The sequence below is a fragment of the Wolffia australiana genome, chromosome 3 (genome assembly GCF_029677425.1).
Source record: "Wolffia australiana isolate 7733 chromosome 3, ASM2967742v1".
In the NCBI taxonomy this organism is placed as follows: domain Eukaryota; kingdom Viridiplantae; phylum Streptophyta; class Magnoliopsida; order Alismatales; family Araceae; genus Wolffia; species Wolffia australiana.
Window position 1 is genome coordinate 2141326 of NC_135837.1, and position 14294 is coordinate 2155619.

Below are 14294 nucleotides of genomic sequence, written 5' to 3' on the forward strand. Positions count from 1 at the left end.
CATATGTATCCATGTTAATGTATTTGGTAAATGCAAAAGCTTACTTACTGTATTGTTATCGAGAAAAGATATTTAATTTAGAAATAATTTTAATATTTTCTTGTTCACATCCTGTCATGGACATGAGAATGAATTATGAAATATATACGTTAGGTGACTTTTAGTGCAAATGAATCTAATTGTGAATGAATAAAATATTTTTTTGATAAGCTGAATTTTACTGTAATTAACTAGGTGAATTACTATCATTGTTTGTAATCAACCTATTTAATAATATTTATAATGAACCCTCTGTCTTAAAATGTACATGATAGTAGAGAGATCCTCCATTAGGAGGCAGAGTTTAATGATTTCATTTAAGTTTTTTAGAATGAAGCTTTAATGGATTTAATCTTAATTACATCCACTCTTCAGAAAGATCAGTTCTCCAAGATTAAATGGGAAGGATCTCTATTGATTGCCCTTCTAAATCGATCTGTTAGACATCATGAGGGCAAAGAATGGAGAAGAGGGAGGTAGGAAAGTTGATAAAATGTGAACCTAATATTAATATCCACTTTGTTCAACCTGATACTCAAGTGAAGGTAAAACATCAAAAGTGAAATGAGATAGTGAGATACTTGATATATGTTTTTCAGAAATGACTGGAGAATAATTGACAGATTGAGAGGACGGTACAAATATACAAACTAGTTAACTTACAGCGTATTTTTATGTATGATAATAGAATTTTCACCATTTGCTAACTTCCTTCCGGAATTAAGATACGGTTTTAGCACATTTTTTCCTAGCTGAGAGAATTTAAAAGAACACATAATCAAATACAATACCAGGATAAATTTTGATCCAAGGAGAGCACCAATGTGATTGCATACTGTTCTGGAGAATCCAAGAATGAAAAAGAGTGAAATTATAATTTATGCCTAGGGCAGAGGGGCGAGACAATTCCAATTTTGCCCCAAAGTTTTGCTTAGTTTTCTGTATTTTTAGGACTCTACTTGTTGATCCATCCATACATATGTAAAAATGTACAATTAAGAACTAGCTCTCAAAATTTGAGCTCAATACAATGGTCGGATCTTCAGATATCATGGTTTGAATCTGGAATAGTGTAAGACACTTATTTCTTATGACCTTTTCTCGGTCCACAAAATTTGTACGAAAACCCCTCTGTTTCAATTTTTTTTTGACACCAGCGTAGAAATTTTTGGACAAATACCATCAGCTTCTCTATCACCTTCCCTTTTTCTCCCATTTGGCCTCAACAACTACAGAAAAATTCTATACTCTTACAAACCAAGTTCAAATAGAAGCAAAACCATAATTAAATTTGGAGAATTTTGCCTACAAAGACAACTGACAGCAGTTTTAAAGACTTTTTTTCATGTTCTCGACTCAATAATTTCAAGAAAAGGAAAATCAGAAAACTATGTAAATTTAAGAGAATATTGATAAGTCAAAATTTGGGTGGTTAACCTAATCGATGTGTAATTTAAAGACTTGTGCAATTAAAATTGGTGTAATTTAAAGACTTGTGTAATTTACAATTACCCCTAATTCACTTATTACTGATGCAAATTGGTGAGTGAAGGGTCCAATCACACACAAGGAATAGTGATTGAGATTGATTTGAAATCAAATTAATAGTTGAGAAAGTGACTGGGTGTAAAGAGTGTGACTGAAAAGATAATTAATCTTATAGTATTTTTCACTTTTAATATATGTGTATAAATCCTTAATTCTTACTGATAATGATTATGATTTTACACAGAGTTTCAGATGCTATTTAGATTGTGGTATCAATATAGGATTAGAGGAATGAATTAATGTGATAAAGATAGTCCTAATTTGGAGTTTTCCTATGAAATCCCTAATTTGGAATGAGTTTTATTATCTATTTATCCCTAATCATAGGGTTATATAACTTGTAACATTGATTATGAAGATAGCTAAATGTAGAATGGATAGATGAAATGAAATACATTAAAATGAAATCCTAATAAAATGTTTAGGGCTTACCTCCTTGTTTGATGATACTCCCAAGCACTAATCGCACTTCATGAGACGGTATAATGCGCCCGGTGCATTGGCATGTTGCAGAAGACCAAAAGGTAGATCAAGAGAGGGAAGGAATTCTCTACAGGAAGAATAAAACACTTAAACTGGCACTTAAAAACCCTTGTTTCACAAGATATCCTAAATGGAGAAAGGCAGAAAGAGTACAAGCGATTTTTAGATTTCTACACCTCTATTGATAGTTTAGGTGGCCTGGGATTTTCAACATAAGAAATATGATAGGGGAAATGGGAGATACAGTTGTTTTTTTTAGACACCTTAGACTAGTCATTAATGCTGTTCGAGGGTATCCATTCCTAGGACAATGATGTGCCCTAACCGAGTTGATGTGAATGCTGCCCAAACAAATCACTTGGAAATAGGGATGAATAAGGATACCAAAAAAAGAAAAAGTCAATAAAGCTTTGTCGTCAACAACCCTAAAAGGCTTCCATGGAATGACGTTACTTGATCTACTTCAACTTGAACCCCAAAGCCTTCTTCTTATGGCCCACAAAGCCTTAACTTGAGTGATCACAAAGATGCAGCAACAACAGTATATTTCTGAATAATGTATTCTTCTTAACAGCACTTAGTATTGATGGCTACTTAAAATAGTGTTCAAGACAAGGATCAATTTTAAGATTTTCAACAAGAACACTTTTGCGTCAAAAATTTTAATGCAGAGATAAAGATTCATAAATATAACTATGAGTTACCTTCGCTAATACCTCCTTGTTTGTGGGCGTCCTTTCTTCAGTCCTATTCTCCTCCACATTTTTCTTTGGATGAAATTCTTGATTCGCATTTCACCTTTGATGCTTAAAACTCAAATATTATTCTTAATCCTGCCCCAAGTGTAATGATTTTACATAGAACGGTTTTGTAACACAATTTTACATAACTTTCATTGCACACAATGTGTTAAAAAACAAATCAGATAAACCTCCAGATATCAATCTTCCAATGTCCTTAGTTTACCCCTCGATTCCTCTGTGTCCAACTTTAAATCACTGTAACTCTTTCCATACTCGACCAAATTGTGTGATTCAGATTTTTTTGGTTTTATAGGGATGTTAAAAACTATTCATATGTTGAAACAAAAGCTCAAAATCAGTATAAAAAATATGCTAAAAATTATGAACTTATCACAGGGTCGAGGATGCGCGAAGTTCAGATCCCAGCCATCTTTTGGTTTGAATCTTGAAATACCCTGAAGCAAAAACTATGATTCTAAGTTCTATGGACTTGGATTGATGTTAACAAAAAATGATCTCTTCAAAAATAGCTCAAAAACTCCTTGAAAATTGGTACAAAAATTGAGAGATCTCTCAAGCTTTTGGACTGCGATTTTCAAAGGGCAAGAATAAGGAGATTTGAATTTAGGGCTCAAGGTTGTATATATAGACTTAGAAATCCAAAAGGACACAATGGTAATCTCTTAAAAGCCCAACAGTCATATGCATTGATTATGATTGAGAAATATAAACTAATAATCATTTTAATTTTGATTTTTGATATTGATAATTTTTGCCCTCAGTACAAAACACCTTTCAAGAGTTAAGAGCAAAAACTAGCCCTTATGCCAACAATTTGAGTTTAAAAAATAGTATTAAAGTTTTTGGTATATTTACCACATCATTTACATAAAGATATCACCATTGGATAATAATATCTTCATGTAATTCATTTTCATTAAATCCTCAGTAATATCAGCCTTTAATACTAAAGGTAGTAAATAGGATTTTGGATAAGTTATTCAACAAATCAAATGAAGGCAAATTCACATAGTTACTTGAACAGTGTTAAAAACTATGTTTATCTTCATGTCATAAAAAATACAATTCCTAAATACATGATTTGAGTTGTTCACCATATAGTCAAACTAAGCTGCCTTCTAATATATCTAAGTCTCCTATTTTATCTTTACATACAATCGATCAACTACTTGGCTGAGGGCCTATTGTGCTTTGATCAGAACCCGTATTCAGGCATACATCATTTTGAACATTCAGCAAAACACACATTATGCTAAGAATTCCCTTAAATCTTAATCTTCATCTATTTGTTGGGGCCACTGGTCCATTCGAACAATGGGAGGAGATGAAACCATCGAAAAAATTTCAGCGACAAAATCCTCCGGAAGAAATTATGGCTCTTTTAAATTGCATTGGTTTCCCTTTATTTAGGCATTTTTTGAATTTTTTGTATTTTTTTGACCTTTTTCTTTATGTTTTTTTATCGAATCAATCCTCAGCCGTTGGATCATCCGATCATCAAGAGCTGGTGGATTTTTTGCCACCTAATTCTCTTCTTTAAGGGCAGATTCTTCTCTGGCCATCGGATCCGCCCTTCTTATGAGCAGGTTGGCTGTGGACCGTCTGATCAGTGTGCCCCTTAATCTGCAAAAAAAACAAAGAACGAGGAAAGCTGACCTCTACGATTCTGATCCAATGGCTCTGATCCTGCCACACCACACGTTTGTGCAAATAGAGTTAGTCCCATATTGAAAAATTCTAAGAAACTTTCCAGTAGAAAATAACAGGATTGTGTAAGCTTGAGAATTGCGCACATGCGCTACGATTGATCTGCTAACATGTTCACACCTTTGCCCCATCAGTACCACCCGTGCTCCATGTTTACATACACTACACGCCACACAGGCTCCGTTTGTTGCGTCAGCTAGATGGTTAATGGGCCCATTTTGCAAATCCGAGATAAAAAAAAACTTGGAAAATATTCAACAGAGTCTACAAAAATTCAAAATTAAATATTTTCTGATCTACAACTCCGTTTTATACAACCTTTTCATCAAATTAATTCATTTCAAATGTTTTTTTGTTGAAATCATAAAAATCTCCATATAATGTAGAAAATGGTTATTTAGTGAAATTTATCTATTTCGTTAAAATTTACAAAGAATTCATCATAACATGCATAAATTCACAACATTATGCTCGAAAATGCATGGAATAAGCATGAATAATAATGCTTATTTAAATTTTATCAAATATACTAAAGACAAAATTATTTCATCCTGTCTATATAACAAGAAAATATAACATTTTTGCCCACGAAAGATAATCCATGCTAATTCCAAAGCTCAAATAATCAAAATTTTGATTCACTTTCCAAACTCGGTATTCATCATTTGATATCATATCATACATAAACATGATAGGTAATCTATAAAACAGAGACACTTCATACCAATCTCTGAAAATCATATCAGTCTATATCGCACTTTCTATCTCTATCTCTATCTCTGTCTCTGTTGCTATCTCTATCTCTATCTCTATCTCTATCTCTATCTCTATCTCTATCTCTATCTCTATCTCTATCTCTATCTCTATCTCTATATCTATATCTATCTCTATCTCTATCTCTATCTCTATCTCTATCTCTATCTCTATATCTACGTCTATCTCTATCTCTATCTCTATCTCTATCTCTATCTCTATTTCTTTCTCTATCTCTATATCTATATCTATCTCTATCCCTATCTCTATCTCTATCTCTATCTCTATCTCTACGTCTATCTCTATCTCTATCTCTATCTCTATCTCTATCTCTATTTTTTTCTCTATCTCTATATCTATATCTATCTCTATCCCTATCTCTATCTCTATCTCTATCTCTACGTCTATCTCTATCTCTATCTCTTTCTCTATCTCTATCTCTATCTCTATCTCTATCTCTATCTCTATCTCTATCCCTATCTCTATCTCTATCGCTATCTCTATCTCTATCTCTATCGCTATCTTTATCTCTACCTGTGTCCTATCTTTATCTCTACCTCTATCTCTATCGCTATCTCTATCTCTATCTCTATCTCTATCTCTATCTCTATCCCTATCTCTATCTCTATCTCTATCTCTATCCCTATCTCTATCTCTATCGCTATCTCTATCTCTATCTCTATCGCTATCTTTATCTCTACCTGTGTCCTATCTTTATCTCTATCTCTATCTCTATCGCTATCTCTATCTCTATCTCTATCGCTATCTTTAGCTCTACCTGTGTCCTATCTTTGTCTATATCTCTATCTCTATCTCTATCTGTATCTCTACCTGTGTCCTATCTCTATCTCTATCTCTATCTCTATCTCTATCTCTATCTCTATCTCTATCGCTATCTCTATATCTATCTCTATCTCTATCTCTATCGCTATCTCTATATCTATCTCTATCTCTCTCTATCTCTACCTTTATCTGTATCTCTATCTATATCATTATCAGTATCTCTATCTCTATCTCTATGTCTACGTCTATGTCTATGCATATCTCTATCTGTATCTCTATCTCTATCTTTATCTCTATCTCTATCTCTATCTCTATCTGTATCGCTATCAATATCTCTATGTCTATGTCTATCTCAATCTCTATCTCTATCTCTATCTCCATCTTTATGTGTATATCTATTTCTATCTTTATCTCTATCCCTAGCACTATGTCTATCTCTATCTATCTATCTGTCTATATATATATATACCTTTTTCTATTTCTATCTCTGTCTTTATTTCTATTTTTATGTCAGAACTCTATATCTATTTTGGATGTCTATTTCTTTTTCTATCTCTATCTCTATCTATGTTTCTTTTTTATCTCAATCTCTGTCTCTATTTCAATCACTCTCTAAGGTCGATCTCTATCTCTTATGTCTATCTCTATTTCTATCTTTATCTCTGTCTCTATCTCTATCAATATGATTATCGCTTTCTACCTTTATCGCTATCTATATCCATATCTCTATCTCTCTGTCTATGTATTTCTATATCCCTAGCCCTATCCCTACCGCTATCTCTATCTCTATCTGTATCTTGATCTATATCTATATCTCTATCTCTATCTCTTTTTTATATATCTATCTCTATCTCTTATCTCTATTTCTATGTCCATCTGTATCTGTATCTGTATCTGTATCTTTATATCTATCTTTATCTCTATCTCAATCTCTATATCTGTCTACATGTATATCTATGACTATCTCTAGCTCACTTTCTATCTCGATGTAATCTTTATCTTTGTATCTATCTCATTCTCTATATCTGTGTCCACGTATGTCTATCTCTATCGCAATTTATATGTTTATATTCATGTATATTAATCTCTATCTCTATATATTTCGATGGATATTTCAACTCTACCTATCTCTGTCTCTATCCTGATATATAGCTATCTCTATCTTAATCTCTATCTCAATCACTATCTATCTCTATTGCTGTTTATCTATTTCTATTTATATCTTGATCTTGAAGTTCATGTACTGAGATATTTGAGGGAACCAGTTTTCAAATTATTATTCTCTATACGAGATATTTTATTGCGACCCATGTTATAGTGATATAACTCAATTGGGCTTATTTAAATTCTGTGCGCCTAAAATAGTTTGATGTCTACTAAAGGTATAAATGAGGAAGTATGAGATATTGAACATTTTAGCAGGCACTATGGAAGTATCACTATGGATGGGGATGTGTAATGGGTAAGGGCGTCACCATGACACCAGTTTTATTTAGATCTCCATTGCTTCATTTTCTTTTCATTTTTATTCAAAAATACATCTCAAACTTCAATTCTGATTTCAATTTTCGGAAGAGCACTTTGTAACGCTCATTTTGGAGTGTCCCTTAAGGAATAAAGCAAGGCTTCAATTTATGATCATGTAGTATATTAGAGGGGCCATTATATGATTATTATTCTAGAAATGAATCTATACATTTAAGCAATCAGTCATGGTCATTATGAGTTGGGAAAATAATTCAAATCGTTGTATATGATTTTACTTTTTATGTGATTGTAATTATCGGAATACAGGTGAATCAATAATTTCTGAGAAATATATACTGAAATTTGTATGTGTTTTGCTTCCTCAGATGGCATAATATCAAACATTTAGAAGTTCACATTTTTAGGCACTAGGTTAGCACTATAATGTAATTTTCTTAATATCAAAAGGTTTCTGTTGATTTGCCCTACTTATTGTATGTAATTTAATTATACACATGGGTGAGCATTAAAATCCTTTGATGAAATTTGTAGTCAATGATTGGGACCTGAATTAAACTAAAATTTATATTGAATGGACACTAGCATAAAATAAATCAGTTGGAAATGATTAAAGCAAAAAATTAAAGCAAACCAAAAATTAAGTACAGTAAGCAACAGTTATCCTCCTAAATTGGGGATACAGATTTGAAATGTAAAGGTTTCTCCTTATTTGTTCAAAGATATTGAACATGCCATTTAAAATTTGGAAAATATTTACCTCGATGATGGGCTAATATTTGGAATGGAGTATGATGAAGGCTTAAAAATAGATCCGGTACCTTCATTCCCACGGGATTTCTTGAATGATTGAAGTGACTGGCAGTCCTTCAACTGCACAACAACATCACTTATAGTCGGCCTCTCCTTGGAGTTGAGTGATGTACAGGCCAGAGAAATATCTATGAACTTCCACACTGCATTCAACTCATAATCGCCTTCTATTCTTGGATCCACAATACTGCATATGTCTCCTTGTTCCAGTTTTATCTGAACTCCTTGAGTTATGTGGGTTCTGTCCATATCAATTGCTGGCCTTCCAGTAACTAGCTCAAGCAGAACGATTCCAAAGCTGTAAATATCACTTTTTTCAGTCATTCTATTTGTTTGAACGCATCTGAAAAAGAAATTTTCAAGTTAGCAGTTTACAGAGAGGGCGGAAAATTTCAAGGTATGTAATAAGGTAAAAACAAGATAATTTTGATTTGTACTCAGGGTCGATGTATCCCGGAGTGCCAGCTACAACTGTTGATAGGTCTACACTTCCGTCACTATGTGTATAGGACCTAGATAGCCCAAAATCTGCCAGTTTGGCCTCAAACTTTTCATTCAATAGAATGTTAGAAGCCTTCACATCTCTGTGAATAATGGGCGGCGTGCAGCCATAATGCAGGTAGTCAAGTCCTGAATTTTAGATGACCATATTCAGAAAATGTTTTCGTTATCAACCAATATTATGGGAAAGAAGGAAGAAATAGTTTCTGAGATTCACCTTGAGCAGATTCAATGGCAATTTGAAGCCTCAAATCCCAACTTAACAAGTTCTTATATTTAGAGACACCTACAGCAGTATAAATTTGACATCAAATTTTAAAATAAATTTAAAGTAGAAGCATGAATTAAGAGTTTTTTCCAACAAACCCAATAGATGATCATAAAGTGATCCATGCGAGACAAATTCATAGACTAGTGCAAGATTTTCCTCGCAATATCCCAACAATTTCACCAGATGCTTGTGATGAACCCGAGTTAACAATTGTGCCTAATACACCGGAGTAAAAACACTAAAGTGAGAATATCAGGAAAACTGAGTGTTAGGTCAAAGTAAAATCCATTTGAAATCACGAACCTCTGCCCTGAACTGTTTTTCACCATGCTTGGATAGTCGAGAAACTACTTTAACTGCAACTTGTCTACCATTTCCCAAACGACCCAGGTAAACAATTCCAAACCCTCCTCTCGAAATTGGTTGTTGAAAATTATTAGTTATATCCAATATTTCAGCTACTGAAAATATGTGACTTTCAGTATGAATAGCGTCTTCTTGTTTGGCCCATATGCTATTTTGATGTCCCTTTTCCCTTTGTTCCCAAGTAAGTGCTTTCTCTGAAAAAAAAGTACCTTAAAGCTTAGAATGCTCCTCCGACAAGCTCATCCCAGTGGACTGAATAAACTATAGAAAAGACTCATGTAAACCATTTATACCATCAATAACTTTGCTTTTTTCCTGTGCCTTTGTTTTCTTCACAGTGCAAAATGCCACAATCACCAGGATAAGAAGAACAGATGCTGAAGCTGTTACTGCAAGGAAAATAATTTTTTTTCTCTTTGTTTTTGATATATCTGGTGTTGTATTACAAATATTTGCTTCAGTGCACAGAAATGGATTGTTGTTGACCCTGCCATTACATTGAAATATTGGTCAGGATTAGCTGGTGCTTCTCCGTATTTTATAATTAACACTAAAAGTGGAATTGTCTTAGTGATACACCTTGGTTGAAAGAAAGTTTGACATCTAAATGCGTGAGTACCACAAATAGAATGATTCTTTTTCATTATTCCTCTAGCTTGCAATATGTATCCCCAGGATTGTGCTTCCCTTTATCTAACACAATTCATTATTTTGTTGACCCTATGATTACATTGAAATATTGGTCAGGATATGCTGGTGCTCCTCCGTATTTTATAATTAACGCGAAAAGTGTAATAATATTAATGATACACCTCGCCTGAAGAAAAGTTTGACATGTAAATGCGTGAGTACCAAAAATTAAAATGATCATTTTTCATTTTTCCTCTAGCTTGTAATATCAATCACCAGGATTATGCTTTCCTTTATCTAACGCAATTCATTATAATTTTTTTGCAATCTGATGGATCTGAAAACCTGATTGACTGTAAACTTCTGCTCATAAATTCTTAATAGGTAAAAACACAAGTCATAGTTTTTAAAGTAATAAGCTCATTGATATCGCTGACACTAATATTTTACTCGCATGACTATGAAAAATGGATTGCTCAATTTGATGTATATAAAACCTTCTGTACATGAAATATGAGCTCTTATCCCATTTGGAATCGGGGGGAAGCTATCCGAATGAAAATATTTATGTAGTATGTGGTAATGATGGTTTTGACTTATCTTTATTGCATTGTTCAGACGAAACAGTTATACAATAAAACATTAAATACAACCAACCTCAATTCCAGAAGCCCCGTCTGTGATCTTGTAAGGATAGCTTGCCAAGTTCCTATAAGAGGTGAATACTTTAGAATTCGTGGATGAATTGGACAATGGGAATGTTCAAATCCCCAAGCCTTACAAGAATTTGAGATCTGGAAGCTGCCAAACATAAGAAGGTATTTTTCCGGTGATATTATTGTAGGACATGTCACTGAAACATAAAAAACTAATTTACGTTGTCAAGCAAGATAAGAGCTATAAGGAGTAAAAATCGGCTTGCAGAGATGTCAAATATGTGAGATTAGCTATAAAAGGGGGCATCGGCCCAGTTAATCCACTTTTAGACAAGTTCCTGCAATAAAAAATAGTTTGATTCAGTTTCATGACGCTTTCGCCATGCTTCATCCGCATGAAAGCAAAAAAGATTTATATTTGTGTTTGGATGGAGTGTGGTATCAATAAGTGATTGAAATAGATAGAAGGTTACATAGCTCATCCGGGGTCACACTGTTTCAATCTTTCTATATATCGTCGTGTGAGTAAGATTTCCGTCTAAGAGATGTCAGAAACTCACAGAGTTGTAATTGTGGCGTATTTTTCAGATGAGCTCAAACTGCATCCCACGCCCTGCCAAGATAACATTTCCGGAGTGCACGGATCCCCCTCCCAGTTCCGGCTCACTTGATAAAATTTCTTCAGCCCAAACATTGCCTCCACTTGCAGATTAAACCGCCGAAAAAATTTAACCAGAGAGCCTCACATTTTACTGCATAATCGATTGAAAAGAAGAAGAGCTTCACCTTCCACTTGGTTCGTCGGCAGCAACGGAAGCTGTTGCAAGACCAGGATTTCCATGGCGTTGATCAAGGGCGGCAGGGTCGACTTTAAAGTGGGGCGAAGAGAAAAAGTCAATCCCCCTGGGAGGCCCGGGGGCTTCGTAATTACCACGTAAGGGGGGCGAACTGGGCCGTAGACAAACTCGTTGTCAGCGTAGACGTCAAACTCTCTGATCTGGTTCAGTCGCAGCAGCTGGAGCTCGTTGAAGTACAGGACGTAGATGTTGACCTCCCTGTAGGTGCCAGGAGTCTCTATTTTGAAGCTCTCGTTCATGGATAACGTGGTTATCCCCGTCTCAAGCACTGCTGCAGGTGCCATGTACTCATTGTTCAGCCGCTTAACATCAACTGTTTTGGACATTTGTGTATACTCGATTAACGGGAGCCATAGGCGGTCGTAGGGGTCCTCTGGGTACCTGCTATGCAAAGATTCAGAGAGACTGAGTGAATAAGAAACGAAGACAAACGTACAGCATCGTTATTTGGAAAGAGAGACACAGGAAGACAAATCGCCACTGCCCAAAAGGAAGTCCGAATCTGAAAATCGCTATGCTGTGAATCGGCAAGTGACAGAAAAATCGGTATTTGGAGGGCTAAAAACGGGAGTGAGAGAGAGAGGGAGAGACAAGAAAACTAGTGAGAGATGGAGAGAGAGGAAGACAGAACAGAGACAGATGGAGCGAGAGACAGCGAAGAAAAAGACGATATAGAAGTAGAAAACAGGCAAGCAAAGACGGACAGAGAGATAGAGGGCTAGGTAAGCCAACAAAGAAAGAGAGAAAAAGATAGAGCGGAAAGAGCAAGGAAGAGAACGAAAGAGTGTATTTTTGTTAGGAAGAGAGAGAGAGAGAGAGAGAGAGATAAAACGAAATAGAAAGATAGTTTTTGTGAGAAATAAAGAGAGAACGAAATAGAAAGAAAGTGTGTGAGACGAAAGTCGAAAACACGTGAGAACGAGAGAGAGAGAGAGAAAATAGAGAAAGAGGGGGGGAGAGAGACGGGGAGAGAACCGGAGAGAGAGGGGGAGAGAACGGGAGAGAGGGAGGGAAAGAGATAGAGAGAGAGAGAGAGAAAGGGCGACAGAGAGCGAAAGAGAAAGAGAGATAGAGAAAGGGAGACAGAGATAGAGAGGGAAAGAGAGAGAAGGGAGACAGGGAGAGAGGGAGTGTGAGTGTGTTTTTTCAGAAAGAGAGAGAGAACGGATGAAGAGATAGAGAAAAAGAGAACCAAAAAGAGAAAGAGAGGATGAAGAGAGAGAAAGAGAGAGCGAGAGTATGCGTTTTGTGAGCAAGCGAGAGAGGATGGAGAGAGAATGAGAGGAACTACAGTGCGTTTTATGTGAGTATGAGAGAGAGAAAGAGAGAACGAAAGAGAATGCGCGTTTTGTGTGTGAGAGACAGAGAGTGCGCTTTATGTGTGTGAGAAAGACGACGAAAGAGAAACAGAGTGTTAGAGAACGAGGGAGAGAGAAAAAACAAAAGCGAAATAGAGTCTGTTTGAGAACGACAGAGAGAGCAAGAGAAAATGAAAGAGAAACAGAAAGAGAAACAGTCTGTCGGCGAACGAGAAAGAGAGAGACAGAGAAAACGAAAGAGAAAGGGACTGTATTGGAGAACAAGAGAGACAGAAGCCAAAAGAGAAAGAGGAACAGAGAGAGAGAAAGACACAGAAAGGGTGTGTATTGGAGAACAGGAAATAGAGAGAGAAGACGAAAGGGAGTAAAAAAGAAACGGAGTGTGTTGGAGAACGAGAGAGAAAGAAGACGAAATAAAGAGAAACAGCGATAAAGATCGAAAGAGAGAGGGAAAGACAGAAAACGAGAGAGGCGGAACGGTACAGAGAGAACGAGAGAGAGGGGAGACAATAACAGAAAGAGAGAACAGTAGAAATGTTGCGAAAAATGGAGAGTACGCTATAGATAGAACGAGAAAGAAAGAACGCAAGAGATGGAACGAGAAAGACAGAGGGAGAGAGAGAACGCTAGAGATCGTACGAGAGAGGGAGCGAGCGCTAGAGATAGAACGAGTGAATGCGAGAGACCTGATAAAATCTGTCGCCCCGAAATTCCCTCGAGGCACTTTCAGTAGTACCGCCTGCGAAGGTTTGACGAGGCTGCTGTACAACGAAGAGGGAACGGGCCGGAGATCGAGCACCGATATGAAGGGCGTGCCACCACCCGTGTTCACCAGGCAGACCTGCACGCTTTCTCCCCCCGCAATGAAGATAATCTCCTCCAGATTGTGATCTCTTGACTCCACCGTCGTCCATAGATTAACGCCTAAGTATAAATCAAACCTCGGCGGTCGGCCAAGCCCGTTGTAGTTCGCGTACCCGAACTCCCCCGTCACCCGGTACTTTGTGTTGAGTTTGATCACTTCCTGAAGAAGGGAAGAGAAGAGAGCGACAACAGAAGAAAGGAAAGTGAAGACTTGGTATTCCGAAGGAATAGAAGAGAAAGATTACAACTGTTATTTCACAAAACATTACGATACTTCTTATAGAGGGCGCTAGGGCGGTTGTGCTGTTAACTGCTGCGTTAATGCGGCAGGTGGCATGATTATCTTTGCGTTGGAACCACGCGGCGGCGCCGCTTTGGTGTCGTGTCTTTGGCGGCGCTGCGTGGATGACGGATCCTCCTCGGAGACTGTTGTCTTCCGGAGGCTTCTAGAAGGT

The 14294-nt window shown here is 36.2% G+C and overlaps 1 protein-coding gene across 1 annotated transcript; it reads right to left on the bottom strand.

Moving 5' to 3' along the window:
• Positions 1 to 8185: 8185 nt before the first annotated feature.
• LOC144700466 (putative LRR receptor-like serine/threonine-protein kinase At1g51820) lies at positions 8186 to 14074 on the bottom strand (the record flags this gene model as incomplete). The annotated part of the gene is made up of 12 exons (XM_078571864.1): positions 8186 to 8718; positions 8813 to 9005; positions 9094 to 9162; positions 9243 to 9363; positions 9451 to 9707; positions 9807 to 10000; positions 10326 to 10330; positions 10801 to 10852; positions 10925 to 10996; positions 11360 to 11501; positions 11586 to 12037; positions 13662 to 14074. Coding segments are annotated over 12 exons (2370 nt in total), but the record flags the coding sequence as incomplete, so codon positions are not given.
• Between the last annotated feature and the right edge of the window lie 220 nt (positions 14075 to 14294).